Raw genomic sequence first — 19,371 nt, 5'->3', positions numbered from 1 at the left:
AACTAAAACTAAAACTAAACTAAAACTAATATAATGTAAGCTCTTAATATAAATTTGGTGTTGACATTTTGCAACTTCGACTTATTGATTGCTCGTGAGTAGGTATATTACTCTATAGACCTATTAGAGACATATTTTTCATCAAGTTTTGGGGAGCCTACCCTATCTATCTATGGGTATTAAATATAAAAAACCTACTAACTGGTAACTAATCACGTATAGTTTCAAGTGGTCGCATGGCCGCGTGGCACTTGAAAATATACACGATTAGTACGCAGAGGTAACTGCTGCAGTATATTTTCAAGCCATAATTTTGGCCAAACTTACTTGAAAATATACGCGATTAGTGCGTAATGGCCTTGTATACTTTCAAGTAAATCATGGCACCATTTTAATTTGAAACTATACGTGAGCAGTCCCACCCTCTGCGTTCTGGCCTTGTATAGTTTCAAAACACGCGCCACTGACTCACTGTCTGATACCACATGCAATGCGGCGGATAACCGCTCTCTCTCAACTCGCGCACGCAGTCGCGTCCCACATTTCACCGATATCACAACGCTTGCTTTCCACGCAAACAAGCAGAAAACCTTCGCAAAACGCTACCACACTGATAACATCAGTATAAATATAGACAAAAGCCTGTCAACAACTTTAATCACTTCCTCGGCGGCAAATTGTCAGTGGGAGCGATGGACTTCGCGGATCAAGTGGTGTTGGTGACCGGCGCGAGCGCGGGCATCGGCGAGGCCATCGCGGAGCTGCTGGCGGGGCGCGGCGCGCGGCTGGCGCTGTCCGGGCGGAACCAGGACAACCTCAAGAAGGTGGCGGACAAGTGCCGAGCCCTGAGGGGCCAGGACGTGCTGGAGATCGTCGCCGACCTCGCCACGGACGAGGGCTGCGAGAAGACGGCCAAGGACACCATCGACCATTTCGGAAGGTAGGTATATACCTTTATAAATATAATGCTTGGGTGTTTATTGAGATACTATTTATTTGATTGTGTCTCCTGTACTCTCTGTCAACCAATTGTAAGTACAATAGAGCGGATAGCGTCTTAAATTGATGTTTTGTAAAGTAACTACTTCAGTACGATTGTAATAGTCGGTTTATTTTATCTTTCATAAGTACTTACCTACCTACTTAAGTATGTGTACGAACAGCCAGTACAATGAACTTTATCAGATTATTCTTACAACGGTAAAATAAATATATAATTTATCTGTAAGATTCGTGGAGTGTTTTGTTTTTGCATTAAGTACTTATTTCCAATATGAATTCGAAATTATCTACAAACCCTATAGATATTTTGTGAGGTGAGGAATGCCGAGGTCAGTTTTGAGGCTCTCCTTAAGGGTGCTTTTCCACCAGAGATGTGCTATGCAGCTATGCTGCGAAGATGTGATATCTACGCTACGAAAATATGTGACCGTTTCCACCAATACTACGCTAGGTAGCTGTGCGAGGAAGATGCGCTACGAAGATGCGCCGCCGCAAAGTAGCTGTGCGAGAAAGATGCGAGAAAAACGCGGGCATACTGTAGGTCTGCTCTGCACATACATAGCTACACCACTTGCGATGGTCCATAGCACATATCCATAGCACGCATCCATAGCACACATCCATAGCACGCATCATTCCATACAAAAAACATATCTTAGTTGAATCCGTTTCCACCAGTGCTAAGCTATGTGCACCAATTAATATGATTGGTGGATATCAAACGCATCCATAGCATCGTAGCATAGCACATCTCTGGTGGAAAAGCACCCTAATTGGCGTCCTTATATAGAATTCCGTAGGGACTCTGTCTAGTTATTATTATATTTATGTGCTTATGTGCATGTGCAGCAGTCGACAATTAGCCAGCTAGATCTATGATAAAGCAGAAAAAAAATCACATAGGTATATCTACCTACCGTTTATTTCACATAGTAGGTATTAGGTACCTTTGCTACTGTTTACTTGTCTACCAAACTATAGGTACTGTACCCATGAGATTTAAAGGTATGTACCTAATGAGAACTGACTGTCGTGGACTTGCAGACTGGACGTGCTGATCAACAACGCGGGCGTGGGCGCGCGCACGTGCCTGCTGCACGACCCGGACATGAGCGCGTTCGACCGGGTGTTCCGGACCAACGTGCGCGCCGTGTACCAGCTGACCCGGCTGCTGGCGCCGCGCCTCGTGGAGACCCGCGGGAACATCGTCAACATCTCCAGCGTCAGCGGGAGCATGCCCTCCGTCGGGTCGCTGCCCTACAGCATGACTAAGGTAACCGTTCCGCGTTCGTGACCAAAGGCATGGTGAGCTTGAAAGTCTATGTCTAAAGGCCGTGGCTAATCTTCAATCAGCCTACTTATAATGGCGATTATTGTAGACATTTCTATGGATAGAGACGACCGAATGGCGTAGTGGTTAGTGACCCTGACTACTGAGCCGATGGTCCCGGGTCCGATTCCCGGCTGGGGCAGATATTTGTTCTCGTTTGGGTCTTGGATGTGCCCGTAAAATGCCAATAGGCCCGCCCCCTATTACATTGGGACTAACATAACACTCTGGCGAAAAGTGGGTGCAGCAATGCACCTCTGCCTACCCCGCAAGGGAGTACATTAGTACAAGGCGTGAATGCGTGTTTTTTTTTATTTTTTATTTCTATGGATGTTATTTGTTAATTTCAGGCCGCGTTGGACCAGTTCACAAGGTGCATAGCATTGGAGTTGGCGCCGCTCGGGGTCAGGGTCAATGCCATCAGCCCTGGTATCACTGTGAGTAGCTATTAGACAGGATTATCTCTGATCTCTACCTATACAGTACCTACCTACTATTTGGGAACTGTTTAAAATGTAGAAAACGAAATTAAGAAGAATAAAGCCTCTTTTAACATTTATATACGAGGGATCGACACGTACTAGCTACAACCAGCCTGATCCACTGATGCCTACGACGCCACCAATCTTGGTTTCCTTAATCATTAACAGTTTATCGTTCCCCTAGCGCTCGACATTCGTGCAGCGTCTGACGGACTACACGGCGGAGCAGTACGCGGCGTGGTTGGCGGAGGCCGGGGCGGGGGTGCCGCTGGGCCGCGCGGCAGAGGCGCGGGAGGTGGCGGCGCTGGTGGCGGCGGCGGCGGCGCGCGGTGCATCGAGCCTCACGGGAGCTGTCATCCCCGTGGACGGCGGCCTGTCGCTCGCCGGCGCCGGGCGCAGCGACATCATGACGCGACAGATGAAGTAGACGCGGTGCAGTCCACGGCGATGCTGGTGACGAGCCGGGTTATTGGACGGCGGATATTTTTTTTATGATTATTGAGAGCAAAATTTAGTTAGCTCTGCAAGTCTACCGTAAAACATAAATAAGTAGTTAGTAGAGAAACTGAAATTGTAGAGTAAATGAAAAGCGAACTAAAGATCATACCCCATGCTTTGCCCAGTCGTCACATTAAGGCCTTGGCATTGTCTCGAATAAGTATTAATTACAATGCCACTATTATTATAATGTTTGTAAGAAAGAATAGGTTACTACTGCATTGCTAAATAACTACCTACCATTATAATTTTAATTACTATACAGAGTAAAACTAACGCAACTATATTTTATAGCTTTATATTTTCAAAAAGCCTTAATTGTATGATACAGTAGGACAAAGTTTTGTCTATTTTATTTCATAAATATGTATTTATGTATTGTATAACATTAATTACGTACATTGTATAGAGTCGTGTCGGGTCTGGATCAACAGTTTATTTCACATAGGTACCTATGTTTATTATTCAACAAAAAGTTGGTACATTTTGTGGTATAAAATTGCAATAAATACCTAGTAATTTTAATCTAGAACATACATGTACTATATTTATTATAAATTATAAGTTTGCTTCATAAATTCATAACTTATGTTTTGTATCACTAAATTATTTACATACAATCTTACCACAAACATTTATTATTAGCTAACAGGTAGATCACTGCTACAGGTGATGGGTGGAGAGTGTGGAGACCTCAGCTCCTTTGGGCCAAACTAATTAATATTTTATTAAATTACAATATTTTATGAGATGTCCAAAATTTATTTTGTAATGAATGAAAAATGACAATAAAAATCGTATAATTTTTTCCATTCTTGTCACTAACTGCTTTTGTTCCCTTTTAATGAAAATATAAAGGTATAACGAACCTCCAGCCTCCATAATGTCCAATTGTCCAGTTGTTTGAAATTGATCACAGTACCTACTTGAGCAGGTACAACTTCAACTGCAGTTTGAATATAAAACCATTTGTCTTAAAATTTGTACAGTAAATGGTCCAGAACAACATTATTTACAAAACCAATAAAGAAAATTATTATTTTCTAAAAGCAACTTACAAGCCACTGTTAAACTATTGGCAATATACATGAATATCAGTATAATAATATATAGGAAATGTTTACACCTTATTGTTTCATGAACTTAGTGAAACATGCTACCTTAGCTTAATTTGTAAAGAATGGCACAACTATTGTCTGCACACAAATTTTATTTGAATGCATTCCCCGCACAAAGAGAAGAACAGCTACCACCAACACTGTAGCCTCAGACACAGTGTGGACATAACTATATCCACAGATATCAGAAATATCATGTCCTTAGCATATCAAATTCACTATGATTAAGGCAAGTTCAACTCAATTGCACTCACATGTTCTCAAACCTAACATACAACATTCAGGCTTTTGACAGACACTGCACAGCCGAACATCCAACCAAACAAGAACAGCCTAACAGAAAAACTTCTGAGTCTTGAGTGGCTTGTCATCATCACTGTCCGAAAAACAAGCTGCAAACCCACTCTTGTCCCTCAGCGAGTCTCTGCCTGCAGTCGACTGGACACTTTTATTCACAGATTTCTTCTGTCTCAAAGTCTTGGAAGGTGATTCACTGGGGTTCCTCCGTGAACCGCCAGCATCTAGTGCGGCGGCGGGGCTGGCGCAGCGCCCCCGCGCCCCCCGGCCCGCCAGCTGGCTGCGCCCGCTCCTCGTCTTGGACACTCTGGTACTCTCAGTCACTTCTGCATGGTCTACATTACTTGTATTTGTGTTATTGTTAACTTTTCTTCTTTTGCTTGGTGATGTTCTGTTATTGGAAGTGTTTTGTTCACTTAATTCATGTGATATATTATTTCTACACCTTTTTGGATATCTTGAAATTCCATTGTGTGAATCTAATGTTTGATCCAATTTTACTGGGCTATCGGTTTTATTTCTAGGACTTCTCTTGGTTTTAGAATCATTTATCTTAAAACTATTATTCTTGTTGTTTTGGAGTGAGGGAGTGGCGGGGCTGTGCGTGAGCTTCTGCATGGCGCGGCGAGCCAGCGGGCGCCGGCCCTTGCAGCCCAGCTGCTTCCCATTCTTAGAGCTGTCTAACTTGGTGGATCTGATGTAATTGGCTGTAAATCCGGACACATCACTCAAATCTTCATATTTTCCATTCAGATTACTTTCATTTTTTACCTTATCAGTAAAACTAATCCTTGTAATTTCAGCTTTGTCCCCGTTCAGTACTTTTTCAGTAGAGTATTTACTATGATCTTTGCTTAATATGTTGGCTTTAGCAGGAGACTTGGTGAGACAAGTTCCATTCAGCTTGTCAAAAGAGTCATTGAGTTGAAAGCTCTCGTTACAGCCCTTGCGCGAGTTACGGAGGCTGCGGCGCACAGCGGTAGTTGCAGATATCTTAGGTGTGGATGAAACAATCACATTTTTCTTACGAGGAGTTGGCCGATTGTTCTTTTGAAGGCTTTTTCTTTTCGGTTTAGCCCGTACATTGACTTTCTTTATGTTAAACTCTACATCTGATGATTTGCAACTACTCAGTATAGTAGGTTTGACCTGTGGCTGGTTAGATGAGTCAAAATATACATTTCCTTGTACTTTATCTGAACCAGAATCATCATCAAGAAGAGAGAGTTTCTTTTTCTTCTTCTTTTTAGGTGGAGGAGGAGTGTTGTCGTCGTCGCTGATGCTCACGGGCTGCTTGAGGTCGCGCAGGCCGGCGTCCTGCTCGCGCTGCTTCAGCAGGTTGTCATAGTTCATGAGGCAGGGCGCGCGCTTGGTGAACACCCAGTAGCTGATCTCGTCCATGGCGTCACGCGCGGGGGGCCGGGGCCGGGGGCGGGTGCCTCGCCGGGGGCCGGGCTGACCCAACACTGGAGGTGGAATCAATCTGCTCAGATGCGAAGATATTTAATTTGCGTTCTGCAAAACGATAAAAGGCACTAGCTGGTGTGGTGGCCAATGCCATTTTTTCATGTTACATCCCAGGAACCTGTAACGTAATACGTAATATCGTTAGATATCTTCTACTTAATCCAACTTAAAAAATTAAGGAAAATAATGACACTTACCGTACACAACTGTTTTAATAGCGAGGTAATCTGCTGCAGCCGTCTTTTATACACAAATAACAATGAAATTTAAGTTAAAAGCTCGAAGACAAATATCTTTTTCAAATTCACCATCGGCCGATTTTTACATGAGAACTAAGTTAGGCTGATATTCAAAACGATGTCAATTCAATAGTCTTAGTAACAATCTTCGAGAAATTATTCTAATGTGCTGATAAAAAATGATGAAATCCAAGGAAAATTGAAATCTTCAAAATCTCCAAATCCTACTGCACAACACAAACACAGAAAGATGGCGGGCGGCATTAAACTTTTTTTTAATTTTTAGTGCTGCGTTCATAAACATCCATTTATTTAAAACTCTGAATAATAACGGCCGAAGTCAAGTCATTCGCTAGATGACTTAAGCTGCGTACAGACCGGGCCAACGAACGCACAACGAACGCCAACGATTATCCCAACGATGGATATTTATCATAAATAATACAGGGCAGATTGCAGCAACGAAGGTCAACGAAACCTGTTCGTTGGCGTTCGTTGGGCCGGTCATGGTTCATGGGATATTGTAAATCTGGGTCCACATTTTTGGCATTATAAAAGTGCGGACACACTAGGAGACGCAGCTTACGGACGCGCTACGCGGCGCGGCTGTCAGCCGCGTCCGCTAGTGTGTCGGCACCTTCAGCGTTACATACGCTGCCTTCTTCTTTTCTGTAGTGCCTCTCCATCATTGGAGGTTGGCAGTGAGCTCTTTGCAGCGCTAGATATCTATTCTTGGCCAGTTTAAATATTTCTTCCTCGGTTTTTACACCGGTCCACCCTTTGATGTTGCACACCAGGCCTTCTCTTTCCTTTTTGACCTAAGCACTGCTTGTGCTTTCTTGAAATGGATTGATAGTAGATTATTTGAAAATCTGTACTGGTCATACTCGTTAAAAAAAGTTGATCACAGTTGTCAATTTGACATGTGACATAAATTTTCGCGCCGTTATCTCATCTCATGTCATGCATGTCTGACTGTAAACATTTTGTTTTCCGTGAGAAAAGTGTGGTAATTTCTGGATATTAATGTGCCCCGTGTTGTTATGTGTAACTTTTTGAAACCGGCACCATGAATGATGTCCAGGTGTTCATCGACCGCCAACTCGGCATATGTAAGTCTCAGTCTTACCGTTTTATTGTCGTGATCGTTGACGTGAGAATCGGATGTTGATGATGAAGAATTGTGTGTATCACAGGTAGGGGATGGAACTACGACAGCGTGGTGCGGCGGCTGATGGTGCGGCCGGAGGAGTCGTTCTACTACTACGGGCTGCAGTCGGGTGAGGCGGCGGGGGCGGGCGCGGGGGAGCAGGACCCGCCGATCTTCGCGTGCCGGTTCGCGGAGTGCGGCGGCTTCGAGCACCTGCTGGCGCTCGCCAACGAGGACGGCCGCGTCGCCGTGCAGGTGCGTGCTAGAGATACGAGATGTGACGTTTTAACTGTTTTGCCCTTCTCTGTAAAAGAACAGGGCCCCAAGTCTGCTATCGAAATTATTCGAAAAAGTCATGAGCGGACGGCTGAACCGATGGCTCGAGGATAACAGGAGAATACCACAGCACGGTTAGTGTGAAGGAAAGGGTGTGCGGGACTTAGAAAAATTTTCGATCTTTTTTCAATATTGTAATTTTGGTATTTTAATAATGGGGGGTTACTTATTATGTCAATACAAACATATTATGTCAAATAAACTTTTTTCTGAAATTCGTATTTTCGACTCTATTAACACTTTACTGTTAATGGGGTCCCAGGGACTCTGACAAAATTTAAGATTTTTTAAAAATATTTTAATTTCGATATTTTAATAATGGGGAGTTATGTATTATGTCAATACAAACATATTATGTCGAATAAAATCCCGCACACCCTTTCCTTCACACTGACCCACAGCACCAACCAGCGGCTTTAGAAGGGAAGGAAGCACTCTACAATTGAACAGGTACACAGAGTATGCGATCACATCAGGCACACCCTAGAAAGAAAAGAGTACTGTTCAGGGGTATTCCTTGACGTGCAACAAGCGTTCGATAAGGTCTGGCATGCTGGACTCCTATACAAATTAAAATTATGGCTTCCTCACAATTTGTATCAACTGCTGAAATCCTACATAGAAGATCACATTTTTTATGTGAAGATAAATGAGGGAATGTCATCTCTTCATGAGGTAAAGGCAGGAGTACCACAAGGGTCAGTACTGGGTCCAGCTCTGTACCTAATTTATACAGCTGACATCCCAGAATCTGGAAATGTTGTAACTGCCACATTTGCCGATGATACTGCCATCCTGGCATCGGACAAAGACCCCGTATCAGCTTCAAAAACTGTACAGTCATCTTGACCAGATCCATAACTGGATGAAAAGATGGAAGATCAAGGCAAGTGCAGCCAAATCTAACCACATTACTTTCACTCTTAGATGTGACAACTGTCCTGCTGTAAAACTTGGAGGTGAAGTTCTGCATCATCAGACGGTCATGAAATACCTTGGATTCCATTTGGACAGGAAACAGATCTGGAAAACTCACATTCAGAAGAAGAGAAACGAGCTGAACCAAAAGTATCGGTCACTGTCATGGTTACTTGGGAGACAGTCAAAACTATCAGTTAACAATAAACTGTTAATATACAAGGCTGTATTAAAACCTGTTTGGGCCTATGGAATACAACTGTGGGGATCAGCAAAAACCTCCAACATCGCAATAATGCAGCAGTTCCAAAACAGTGTTCTAAAAACCATAGCCCATGCACCATGGTTCACTAAAATTGGTGAGGTCCATGAGTACTTACAAATGCCCACGGTTAAAGCGGAAGCGGAAAGCCTGTCAAGAGCCTACAGAGATAGGATTGCTGATCACCCCAACAAGCTGGCTACTGACCTCACCAGTTGTATTTCAATAAGAAGGCTGAAAAGAAAGCACATTTGGGATGGTCTAGGACCAGTTGAATAAGAAGGCAACCCAACGATGGGAGGGAGTGCCTAAAACGTCATCAAAACACTCCAAACAACTGCTTATGGTCACTCAAGACCGATTGCATGTTACAGTGACTACAAAAAAAAAGTCTGCTAAGGAATGGTGGCACAGTTGTGTGTTGGCAGCATGGGTTTCACACTGTAGGTATTCATTACTTATCTGCGTTTTAGGAAATATTTATTGCATCTTTTTTAAAGAACTAACGCTAATGAACAGTAATAAGTGTTAAATGATTCATATTGCATTACTGGGACTCACTAACCAAGAGAAAACAGATACCTAAATTCGGAAAACCATTCAGAAGACACAGCATTGAGCCGCCATTCCTTAGTAGACTTGGGGCCCAGTTTGTTCTGAGTTAGAGAGGGACAAAACAGGTCAATATCTAAAATGTCCTATTACTTTTCTATAAATAAGGGAGACATATCATAATCTCTATTTTTATTCTAAATGATCTAATATGCAAAAACCTTCTCATATACAAACTGAGATTTTAATCTATAATTTAGAGACATTAAGGCATTATTAGAAAAACTGTACCTTCATTTATATTCTTCATTCCCTTCATAACAACTTATCTATAGAATTTATACAATTTATAGCAACAAAACACTAGAGAATATTAGTCATAGTTTCTAGTAGCCTGTCCATTCTATGGATCATATGATAGGTTATTGGGATTATCAGCTGTAGATCAGTTTATGATGAAGTTGCACAGTGAGACAGTTAGTAGGTACTACTTATTTATTTTTCTTCAAATCTTCAGCCAAATGTCAACCCTCAGGACATAGGCTGTGTTCTAGATTTGTGAAATTGTCCAAGCTTAGGGAGTTTAGGCATTGAGCTGCAAAGGTTCCTATTGGGTAGATAGATATATTTTTACATATACCACCATGAAACAGTTTAATTGTACAGTTTATAAATGAAACTACCAACATTTATTAAAATATAAATGAGACCCATTTATCCACAAATTTATTATTTCGTGTTATACACAATACATATGCGAATTTGTAGCATGCATATCTGTACATGATGAGGGTACTTGAATAATAAATCAGTGTATCTTCAACCTATTGTTATATTGTATAATATGCATGTATAAAAATACCTCAAATCAGTTTATTTGTTTGTGCTAGAACACGGAGCACGTGGGCTCGGGCTCGTCGCTGGACAGCTTCCAGTGCCACAACAACGCCGTGTTCGACCTCGCGTGGCGCCCCGGCGCGCTCGGCTTCGTCACCGTGTCCGGTCAGTACCCGCGCCCGCCTGGCAACTCACACTTACTGCCTGCTTGCACAGCTTACTTGCTCGTACTCAATATTCATAAGTTGCATAAGTGTTAATTGCTAACGATGGAGGTGTAATCCCTCAGGCGACCACACGGCGGCGCTGTGGGACCTGGCGGGCGGGGAGCCGCGCCGCGCCGCCGTGTTCGCCGCGCACTCGCGCTCCGTGAAGACGGCGGTGTTCCGGCCGGGCGACGGCGCCGTGTTCGCGACGGGCGCGCGCGACGGCGCCGTGCTGGTGTGGGACGTGCGCGCGCCGCGGCCGGACCAGCGGCTCGCCGGCTGCCACGCGCCGCCCGCGCCGCGCCCCGCGTCGCACGGCAAGCGGCCGCGCCTCGAGCCGCCGCGCGCCGCCTCCGTCACGGCGCTCGCCTTCCAGGACGCGCACACGCTGGTGTCGGCCGGCGAGTGCGACGGCAACATCAAGGTGTGGGACCTGCGCAAGCACTACTCGGCGCACACGCGGTCGCCGCTGCCGCGCCACGCCATCCCCTACTGCGGCTCGTCGGCGCGCCGCGGCTACTCGGCGCTGCTGGCGCGCGGCGTGCGGCTGTTCGCCTCGTGCATGGACGGCGTGGTGTACTGCTTCAACGTGGCCACGTACAGCGCGCTGCCCGAGCGCCGCTACGTGGGCCACGAGAGCGGCTCGTTCTACATCAAGGCGGCGCTGAGCGGCGACGGGCGCTACCTGGTGTCGGGCAGCAGCGACAAGCTGGCGTACGTGTGGGGCGCGGCGTCGGGCGCGTGCGTGGCGCGCCTGGCGGGGCACCGCGCGGAGGTGACGTGCGCGGCGTGGGGCCGCGGGCTGGCGCTCGTCACGTGCGGCGACGACGCGCGGCACCTGCTGTGGCGCGTCGGGCCCGAGGAGCTGCCGGAGGACGAGCGCGTGCTGCTGGCGGGCCGCGCGCTGCCCGCGCCGCCGCCGCCCCGCGCCGCGCGCGACGCCACGCCCCACTCGCTCAAGCGACGCCGCGCCGACACGCCGGCCTCCCGCCCGCGCTCCCCGCGCGCCCCCGCCCGCCCGGAGCGCCGCCCCACGGCCACCAAGCGCTGCCTCGTCGACATGATGAACGCCGCGCGCGACGACGAGCCCGCCGGCAAGCGCGCCCGCGCCTCGCCGCCCCCCGCGTCCACGCCCCCCGCGTCCCCCGCGCTGCTGGCGGCGGGCTGCAAGCGGCGCCTGTCCTCGCCCGGCTCGCCCGGCAAGCGGCCCTGCGGCGACGCGGACTGGCCCGCGCTGTCCCCGCGCGCCGGCGCCTCCTACACCACGCCCACCAAGAACTACGAGCGAGCGGCGAGCGGCGCCCCCTCCCCGCGCACCCCGCTGGCCGCGCGCTCCCCGCTGTCGCCCAGCTCGGCCGCGAACCGCTCCCCCCCGGGCGGCGCGGGGGGCGGGGGGGGCGCAGGGTGGCGCACGCCCACGCGGGACCTGCCGGACTACGCGCGCGACGGCGCGGCGCCGCACCTGCGCCTCATGTCGCCGGGCCGCAAGCGCGCCGACACCACGGACTGGCTCACCCGCCTGTCCCGGCAGCGCGCGCCCCCCGCCCCCCTCGCCGAGCCCCCCGCCACCCCCGCGCCGCCCGTCCGCCGACCCTCCACCACAGACAAGACGCCCAAGAGCAGCACCAAAACTAGAACGCTACTGAAATATTTCAGTGTCGCCAGTAAGGAGAATAAGTAACTGCCATAGATTAAGGACGTGAAGGCTTCATTAAACGAGGCGTGGCTCGCACGACCCGCTCCGTTTCATAGAATTTTATCTAATTTTAACTTAACGGTTGCTTAGTGTTTTTAAGTTTTCTATGATCCTTGGTCATTGACCGTTTCACTGAGGTCATATTGCTCGACTGACGTGACTCGTACTATACATATAATAAGGGTAACTGATTATATATGCCACTCTTTAAATTATATACACATGCATTTAATAAATAGGTACATAATTTTAAGGTTGACTAAATACTAAAACATGCCTGTTATTAGGCCCAGTATAATATGACATACTAGTCAAAGTTCACTGAGCTATAAATTTAATATACGAAAAAAAACATGGAGCAGTATCAACTATAACCCACCATTAAGTTGATGGTCTCGAAATAAATGCTTATGTTTTACTATTGTTAACTGCTAATAGTCGTGATTTTATCTCAGTTTGGGACGTTTTTTGATCGGGGTACTTACTTTAATTAATTTATCGTGTTCCTTACCTACACGGCGGCGACCCAGTGTCACTCCCTCGCAGATTGGAACAGCTATGTCGCTTACTGTAGTTTTAAAATGGTTCTCAAACGATTTACCTAATTTGTGTTGTGCTCCATCAGAGAAACCCTGAGCATAGCTTTATTCTTGGCCATCATTATTAAAAGTAAGTATACTGTTCTTCTTGACGCAATGAATTATATTGTCAGAAGTTTAGAGGCTCTATCATAAGCTGAATCAAGTGAAATGTGGTAAATACAAAAACTAAATCTCTGAAAATTTATGTTATAAAAAGTATGAATGAATGTATATTTGGTTGTTTATGGTTTTAAAAGGTATAAAATGCTGTTTGCATTGAAGCATTTTTACATTGTGATCTTAGCGAATAAAAAAGTTATTAAAGGCTAATTTAGGTATTTGGTATTTTCATTTCTACTACCTACATCGGTTTTTCCCAGCAATACTTGCTTGACAACGCACATTCACATTGGTGGAGGTACGGTCTTGTGCAGAGAAACCTGACCCCCCTCTCATAGTAACAATGCTTCTGAGAGGGGTCAGATTTCTCTGCCTTATACGTACGGTGGCCTGCGCCTAAAAGTATACAGGCGGAGTTTTTAAAATAGCGATCACTGATGATGAAGGGACCAGCTACATCTGTTATAAATCGGGGGACGTGTTGTGTGTGATGTGTGTAGCAGTGGTGTTTATGTGGATGTGCTTGAGCAGCATGTGAGCTTGAGATCGCTATTTTAAAAACTCCGCCTGTATACTTTTAGGCGCAACGTACTTATGATTATTTCTTTATACACACTTAATATAGTGTTATACACTTATTCAAATCTTACATACTACATAGTTTCTTAATAATCAAATTAATTTATAGGATTTAAAACGAGCAATAAAACAATGATGTTAAGATGTGCCATAGTTCACTCTTTATTACGCTTGTTAATTCATATAAAAACAAAATAATTGATTGTAAATGATGACCAGACAGTGGCTGTTGGCGCGACGCCTCCACACTGGGTATTAATAACAATGAAAATATCAGTAACGATACTAATGATAATAGTAAGAATAAAAATAACACAATAATAAAAGAAGTGAAGTCAACAAGACCCCCGCAGTCGGGCTCACAATTTGTTACCTACTACATCTAAGTCTGCACTTAACTCCTACGTACCTTAACACTATGTACATACAATCTTTATCCAAGCGATTTAAAAAAAGTCTTAGTACTTTTATCATATAAATTTGAAAATTTGTTAAATGTCTCTATATTAAATTCACTGAATCCACTCACACCACATTTTTTATTATTATGTTGTTGTTTCCGGCGCACGGCGCGGGGGCGGCGGCGGGCGCGCGGCTCGGGGCGGGGACCAACACCAGGGCTTGGAAGAAGAACTGTTTCAAGATCTCAATGAAAGAACACTTCCGCCCTGCCGCCCCGCCGCCCCGCCGCCGCCGCCGCCGCCGCCACTACACTTGATACACAATTCAATAACAATTAAAACATTTTACAATCTATGCAGGAATCACTACGAGGTGAGGATTTTTTGTGCCGAAATAAAATAAAAAGCGTTACTAGCAGGAAATTCGTTAAAAGCGGTTATACAAAGCTTAACATGTGAAGTGAGTTTGAGTGAGAAATGAAACTGTAAATATTATTTGTGCGCATTACAGTCGTATAGTTCGATATTAGGCTTTATGAGAGGGCGGTAAGGTCCACCACACGGTCAGTTTCAGCACAAAAAATCCAACATTTCAGTCACGATTCGAGATCAAAACTAGAGGCGCGTTACCTCGACTGGAACAAATGTCGATATGTTCATCATTTACAGTAATTTTTCATCTTACTGAATGCAGCCGAATAGTAAAATTTGGATAGAATGTAAATTTTCTTAAAATCTGGTAATATTCAAAAATCTGTAGAAATTTTCAATTTGAAATAAAATTAATCAGATTTTATAAGGTATATTGACATTTGTTCCAAATTTTTGTCATATCATTGTTGACAGTTGATTGAACCGGCAAAAATATATGAAACTTTATCACAATAATGTCATCGTGTTGCGACTTCTAGCCCATTTATTTCACTTCGCGAGTACCATCCTTACTGTCATCGTTTAGTTTACAATAGTTCAACGATGACAGGAAGAATTTCAGATTTCCTGCTTATCGTTTTGCTTTTTTAAGCGTGTTTCCAAGTTATTCCAAAATATAAATTCCAATCGAAGAAGTCCCTCGTCTACAATCATACGCCGATAGATAATAAAAAAAACAATTGGTGAAATGAAATGAGCGATCAAAGTCTTTTGTAAGTTTGTACTTTCACCACTTTCGTCACTAACAATTCCAAATAATAAGTAATTTTATAAAAACTTTGTCAACATTAACTACGAACGCAATTTAACACTTAAGATTTATTAATACAATGGTATTTCTAAGGAAAATTCATAGTTGTAACCAAAAAACATGATTCGATATAAAACGTGCTAATAAGTAGGTACAAAGGGCTGGCCGGCGGCGCCGGCGCAGGGAATACGGTCCATTAAGTAAAACACCTGAGGAATAAAGTGCATAATAAAGTTAACTACGTTACAGTTGGCGACCGTCTCCGGCGCACCAACATTGTTTAAATTTGTTTTAAGTCCAATCCGAAATCACGTTTTTTTTTATACAGTGATGAGATCTTTGAAAGTCCCTTTAGGGAGAGTAAGCATCACTACACAGTATTGAAGCAAGGGCGTAAGTACAGTAGCTCTTGACTTGTACCGTGTGTGTTCGCCGGAGCTGCCACGTGACGTCACGACCCGGGCCCGGGCGCGCGGCTCGTCCCGGGCGTCGTGTGTGTGTGTCTGTGTGTATACAATGTGTGTGTGTGTGTGTCTGTCGCCGGGGGCGGGCGGCGCTGAGATCACGCGGGGCGGCCGAACCGACAACCTGCAACATGGGCCAAAACAGCAATATTAGTTCAATGGCAAAAACACAATGACATGTTAGAAAATTAGTCGACTAACGATTAACGATGCATTCATATTGATCAAAAGTTTACATGAGGGTAAACTAAAGGAAATATGTATTGGTCGGTCCAGACTGGCTTTGTGGCTCGTCCGACAGAGGGACGCCCACATAAGACGATTCTTCTGGAAAACCGGAGTCGGTCGCTGCACTCATCAGCAAATCCAGCCACGCAGCAGTCGGGACGCAGATATCGCAAATCACAAAGTTTTAGTTCAAACACCATCTTTTAACAAATGGCTATCTGCCCGATCATGATGGGAACCCTGGACATTGCAGTCCAACTGTCATAATATGTGGGGACATCTCACACACGGCCATCCGACACCAAGCTAGGCAGAGCATGTGTTATAGGTATAGGACAGCTGATATATCTACACAAATACATAGATACATATTAAATACAAATATCAACACCCAAGACCTGAGAACAAATATCTGCCCCAGCCAGGAATCGAACCCGGGACCTTCGGCATAGCAGTCAGGGCCACTAACCACTACGCCATTCGACTGTCAAGCGTGTAAGTGCAAGGTGCTTACCTCGTAGATGCGCCGGCGGCGGACATCACCAGCAGAACACGGAGAGCTCGCCGCCCGCGCCCCCCACCCCGCGCCACGACCGCACCCCCGCGCCGCCCACCTTCAGCTGAAATGCAACACAAAACTCATTCAATGACGTATGTAGAGCGGAAGGTCACACCACCGTGACTGAGGTAAGAGATTTGGCCTAAAATAAGAGATCTTCAAACCCACTAGAACAAATTTGGCACGTTAGATCGTGGCCAGGCAATAATAAAAACAAATATAAGTAGAGTGGTAAAATAATATTATTCCATAAAAAAATATTTATTTCATCAATTAATCCACCTACTGATACGTGTCTGGCAGGCAGTTCTCAAAGGCAATGAGTAGATACTTGCTAGATATTGCAAAAACCTTTTCTTGGCATACATTCTATGTAGGTACTTTTATGGATAGAATACCTAACTACTTGGAAAGATTACTAGAAAACTTGATTTGAAACTTGTTTGCTGCTTTTAAATGCAAATTAATCTTGATTAATGGTTTAAACTAAACATACGTTTTAAGTAGGTAGATCTCTACGCGACTAGAATTTCGTGATACTCTTGGATCTTTTTAAACATAGAGTTTCTCGTTTTTGTTTGAAAATACATAAAACGCATTCACATTTCTTGAAACATTAGCCGAGCGTAAGATTGTAAATATGTTTTCCTGAATGGGTAGTTTAAAGAAGTAAGAGAATCATTGATTGAGCTCCATCAATGGTGCATTCCGGGCGCGCGCAGACCCGGCCGCCGCCGCCGCCGCCGCGCCAGGGCTGGCAGCCACCATCACTCAACCATTTACTTTTTAAACAGGATGTCCGCTCGACGCCAACTTGCTAATTGATCACTTTGACGTGCTAATACAGGTTTTGGATATCTCAAGTATCTGTTTATGCCCCGACAAGGATACTGTTACTATCTTGATCGTCGCGTCGAAAATTAGGCGTTTATCTCGCAGAGATCTTGCTGAGAGGGAGACGCTAGAACCCATTTAATTAGGATGCGACAATAAGGAAATGGGATCGTAACATTTTATTACAGTCAATAAAGTAAGAGAAAGATATCGTTTGTTTGCTAAATGAAATCGGATTCAGAGTTTATTTTGTGCATTCACTGTATACACTTTGCATACGATGCATTGAGTGATGTGTTCTGAGAAAACATGCATTCACAAATGAACAACATTCACACGTTTGATCAGATTTATGTGTAAACTAGATGTTATCGATTCAGGCGGCAGCCCTGGCTTCGACCGACTTTTTATTAGAGAAACGTATTCCAGACGCGACCAGAATGGAAGGTGGCTCATCGGCCGGAGCCCAAGTATGGACTCCACCGCGGCCCCAACTCCACGCCACGTCTCACCGAGCAAAAACTACCTACTCACTGGAGCATCAGTTGCAATCTCATTCCTAAACTGATTAAAGTATAGTGTGTTGTTGATTTACGAATAAATAAACATTTTTAATATCTCACGCAATCAAACATTTTATCTTTATAGTAAAGTAGGTACTCACGTACTTTGGTATGCAAGAATCAAGAGATGGAAAGCTCATTAAAATGTATAGATAAGTTGGAGTAATTTAATAGCGGTGTCACGCTCGGTGCACGGCATTTGCATTGATGGACGGCAGATGTGTTCACGCAGTGCCTGGCTGCCTACCGCCAGCCACCGCACACTGCACGTAGACCAGGGGGCTAGCCGTGGTGGTCCAAGCTATACTAAACCATTTCAACTAGATCAATTACTTTCAATATTTTATGTCAATATTGAATCCAGAGAGAACAGTAACTATGGTCGGTGCGGACACGGACAAGCCCCCAGGCAGCAGCCGGCGGCTCGCTCGAGCAGAGATAACCGTTCAATTGTCTCTTTTCAGCCGCGTGGATCTGCGTGGGGTCGTCGGCCGCGAGATGCCTGATAACGGTCGGGCCCCCGATAGCTCGCGCACTATCAGCCGAGGTACGCGTCCCCACTCTGATAACTGCTCAATATGCTGTTGCGACACTTGCCCTATTTGGCCAGGTTTCTAACTTAACTTACTGAATGAGAACTGTTCCACTTATAGTACTTATGTATTTTCCCATGATTTATCCGTTTATAATCGGCAGAATTAGATATGTATGGGCTGGCTACTACCATACTTACATCACATAAATGGAAGATGTAAGTGATAAACATACTTTGAATCAGCAGTGGGATTCTAAAGAAACAACTTAGAAAGTTTGAAACTTGTTTTTCTACTAATTTAATTATTGACAAGTTCCGAAGTACCTACATATGTACTAGTACAATAAAATTGTACACACACGTGTATATAATACGAGTGCAAGGTTCCTCGGCGGAGTGTAAACGCGTGCGACGGGATTATGGTGCAAACACTTAAACTAACAACTTGGGTCTGTAGATTGTGTGCTTTGCCTCTATTTGCTTTCTAAACTCGCTTCAATAAACGTATTTATTCTCCGGCGTAATGAGTCCGGTTTACAGACTACCGGGACCGCACAGGCTACGAGGTAAAACAGTTCACATCACATCACAGGAATAACTATTTGTTTCATATTTTAAATATTTCCGTTTATCTAAATCGTTATTTAGGAATTCAAATATAATAAATAGGATATAAAATACTATGAATCCACAAAGATATGTTTTTACATGCGAGGCAGGGCATCATATGCTATGCCGCGCGGCTGTGTCCCCGAGCGACACCACGTCACATCACACCGCCTATAATCACTAATTTGCTCAAGTAGGTAATTTACTAACTCGTTGTTTTATAGCCATCTGCCTGTATACATGCAGTTATAATGACTCCGGAGCCCGGCGCGACCGAGTTGTCAGCTTAGCTGGCTGACATTATGTACGTTGGAAAAGCCTGTAA

The 19,371-nt window shown here is 44.8% G+C and overlaps 4 protein-coding genes across 6 annotated transcripts in view; 2 read left to right on the top strand and 2 right to left on the bottom strand.

The window, feature by feature from the left end:
- The first annotated feature begins 502 nt into the window (after positions 1–502).
- On the top strand, positions 503–4,120 carry LOC105386615 (3-oxoacyl-[acyl-carrier-protein] reductase FabG). Its single transcript, XM_011557219.3, has 4 exons — positions 503–940; positions 2,047–2,275; positions 2,683–2,769; positions 2,999–4,120. The coding sequence occupies exons 1-4, from the start codon at positions 693–695 to the stop codon at positions 3,239–3,241; spliced, it is 807 nt and encodes a 268-aa protein (XP_011555521.3). The 5' UTR covers positions 503–692; the 3' UTR covers positions 3,242–4,120.
- LOC105386609 (probable serine/threonine-protein kinase DDB_G0278845) lies at positions 3,595–6,707 on the bottom strand. The gene is made up of 2 exons (XM_011557212.3): positions 6,392–6,707; positions 3,595–6,312 (listed from the first exon to the last, which is right to left on the bottom strand). Exon 2 carries the CDS (start codon positions 6,126–6,128, stop codon positions 4,764–4,766), a length of 1,365 nt encoding a protein of 454 aa, XP_011555514.3. The 5' UTR covers positions 6,129–6,312; positions 6,392–6,707; the 3' UTR covers positions 3,595–4,763.
- Positions 6,708–7,206: 499 nt separating this feature from the next.
- Positions 7,207–13,305, top strand: LOC105386616 (protein lethal(2)denticleless). Its single transcript, XM_038118996.2, has 4 exons — positions 7,207–7,545; positions 7,630–7,838; positions 10,542–10,653; positions 10,778–13,305. Exons 1-4 carry the CDS (start codon positions 7,503–7,505, stop codon positions 12,373–12,375), a joined length of 1,962 nt encoding a protein of 653 aa, XP_037974924.2. The 5' UTR covers positions 7,207–7,502; the 3' UTR covers positions 12,376–13,305.
- A 503-nt stretch (positions 13,306–13,808) lies between these two features.
- The window catches only part of LOC105394052, a 41,315-nt gene continuing 35,752 nt past the window's right edge, over positions 13,809–19,371 (bottom strand). For all 3 annotated transcript variants that reach the window (XM_038118999.2, XM_038118997.2, XM_038118998.2), the window contains 2 exons: positions 16,461–16,566; positions 13,809–15,842 (listed from right to left, as the gene is read on the bottom strand). In XM_038118999.2, coding sequence (XP_037974927.2) covers positions 16,486–16,566 — 81 coding nt within the window. In that variant the 3' untranslated portion in view covers positions 13,809–15,842; positions 16,461–16,485. The remainder of the gene's footprint in view (positions 15,843–16,460; positions 16,567–19,371) is intronic.

Source organism: Plutella xylostella, chromosome 12 (genome assembly GCF_932276165.1).
Source record: "Plutella xylostella chromosome 12, ilPluXylo3.1, whole genome shotgun sequence".
NCBI lineage: Eukaryota > Metazoa > Arthropoda > Insecta > Lepidoptera > Plutellidae > Plutella > Plutella xylostella.
This window is presented reverse-complemented; position numbering and strand designations above follow the sequence as displayed.

Coding starts and splice junctions, on each gene's coding strand:
- LOC105386615 (XM_011557219.3), top strand. CDS start 693: ATGGACTTCGCGGATCAAGTGGTGTTGGTGACCGGCGCGAGCGCGGGC. Junction 941..2,046: donor ACCATCGACCATTTCGGAAG/GTAGGTATATAC, acceptor GTGGACTTGCAG/ACTGGACGTGCTGATCAACA. Junction 2,276..2,682: donor TGCCCTACAGCATGACTAAG/GTAACCGTTCCG, acceptor TGTTAATTTCAG/GCCGCGTTGGACCAGTTCAC.
- LOC105386609 (XM_011557212.3), bottom strand. CDS start 6,128: ATGGACGAGATCAGCTACTGGGTGTTCACCAAGCGCGCGCCCTGCCTC.
- LOC105386616 (XM_038118996.2), top strand. CDS start 7,503: ATGAATGATGTCCAGGTGTTCATCGACCGCCAACTCGGCATAT. Junction 7,839..10,541: donor ACGGCCGCGTCGCCGTGCAG/GTGCGTGCTAGA, acceptor TGTTTGTGCTAG/AACACGGAGCACGTGGGCTC. Junction 10,654..10,777: donor CGGCTTCGTCACCGTGTCCG/GTCAGTACCCGC, acceptor GTAATCCCTCAG/GCGACCACACGGCGGCGCTG.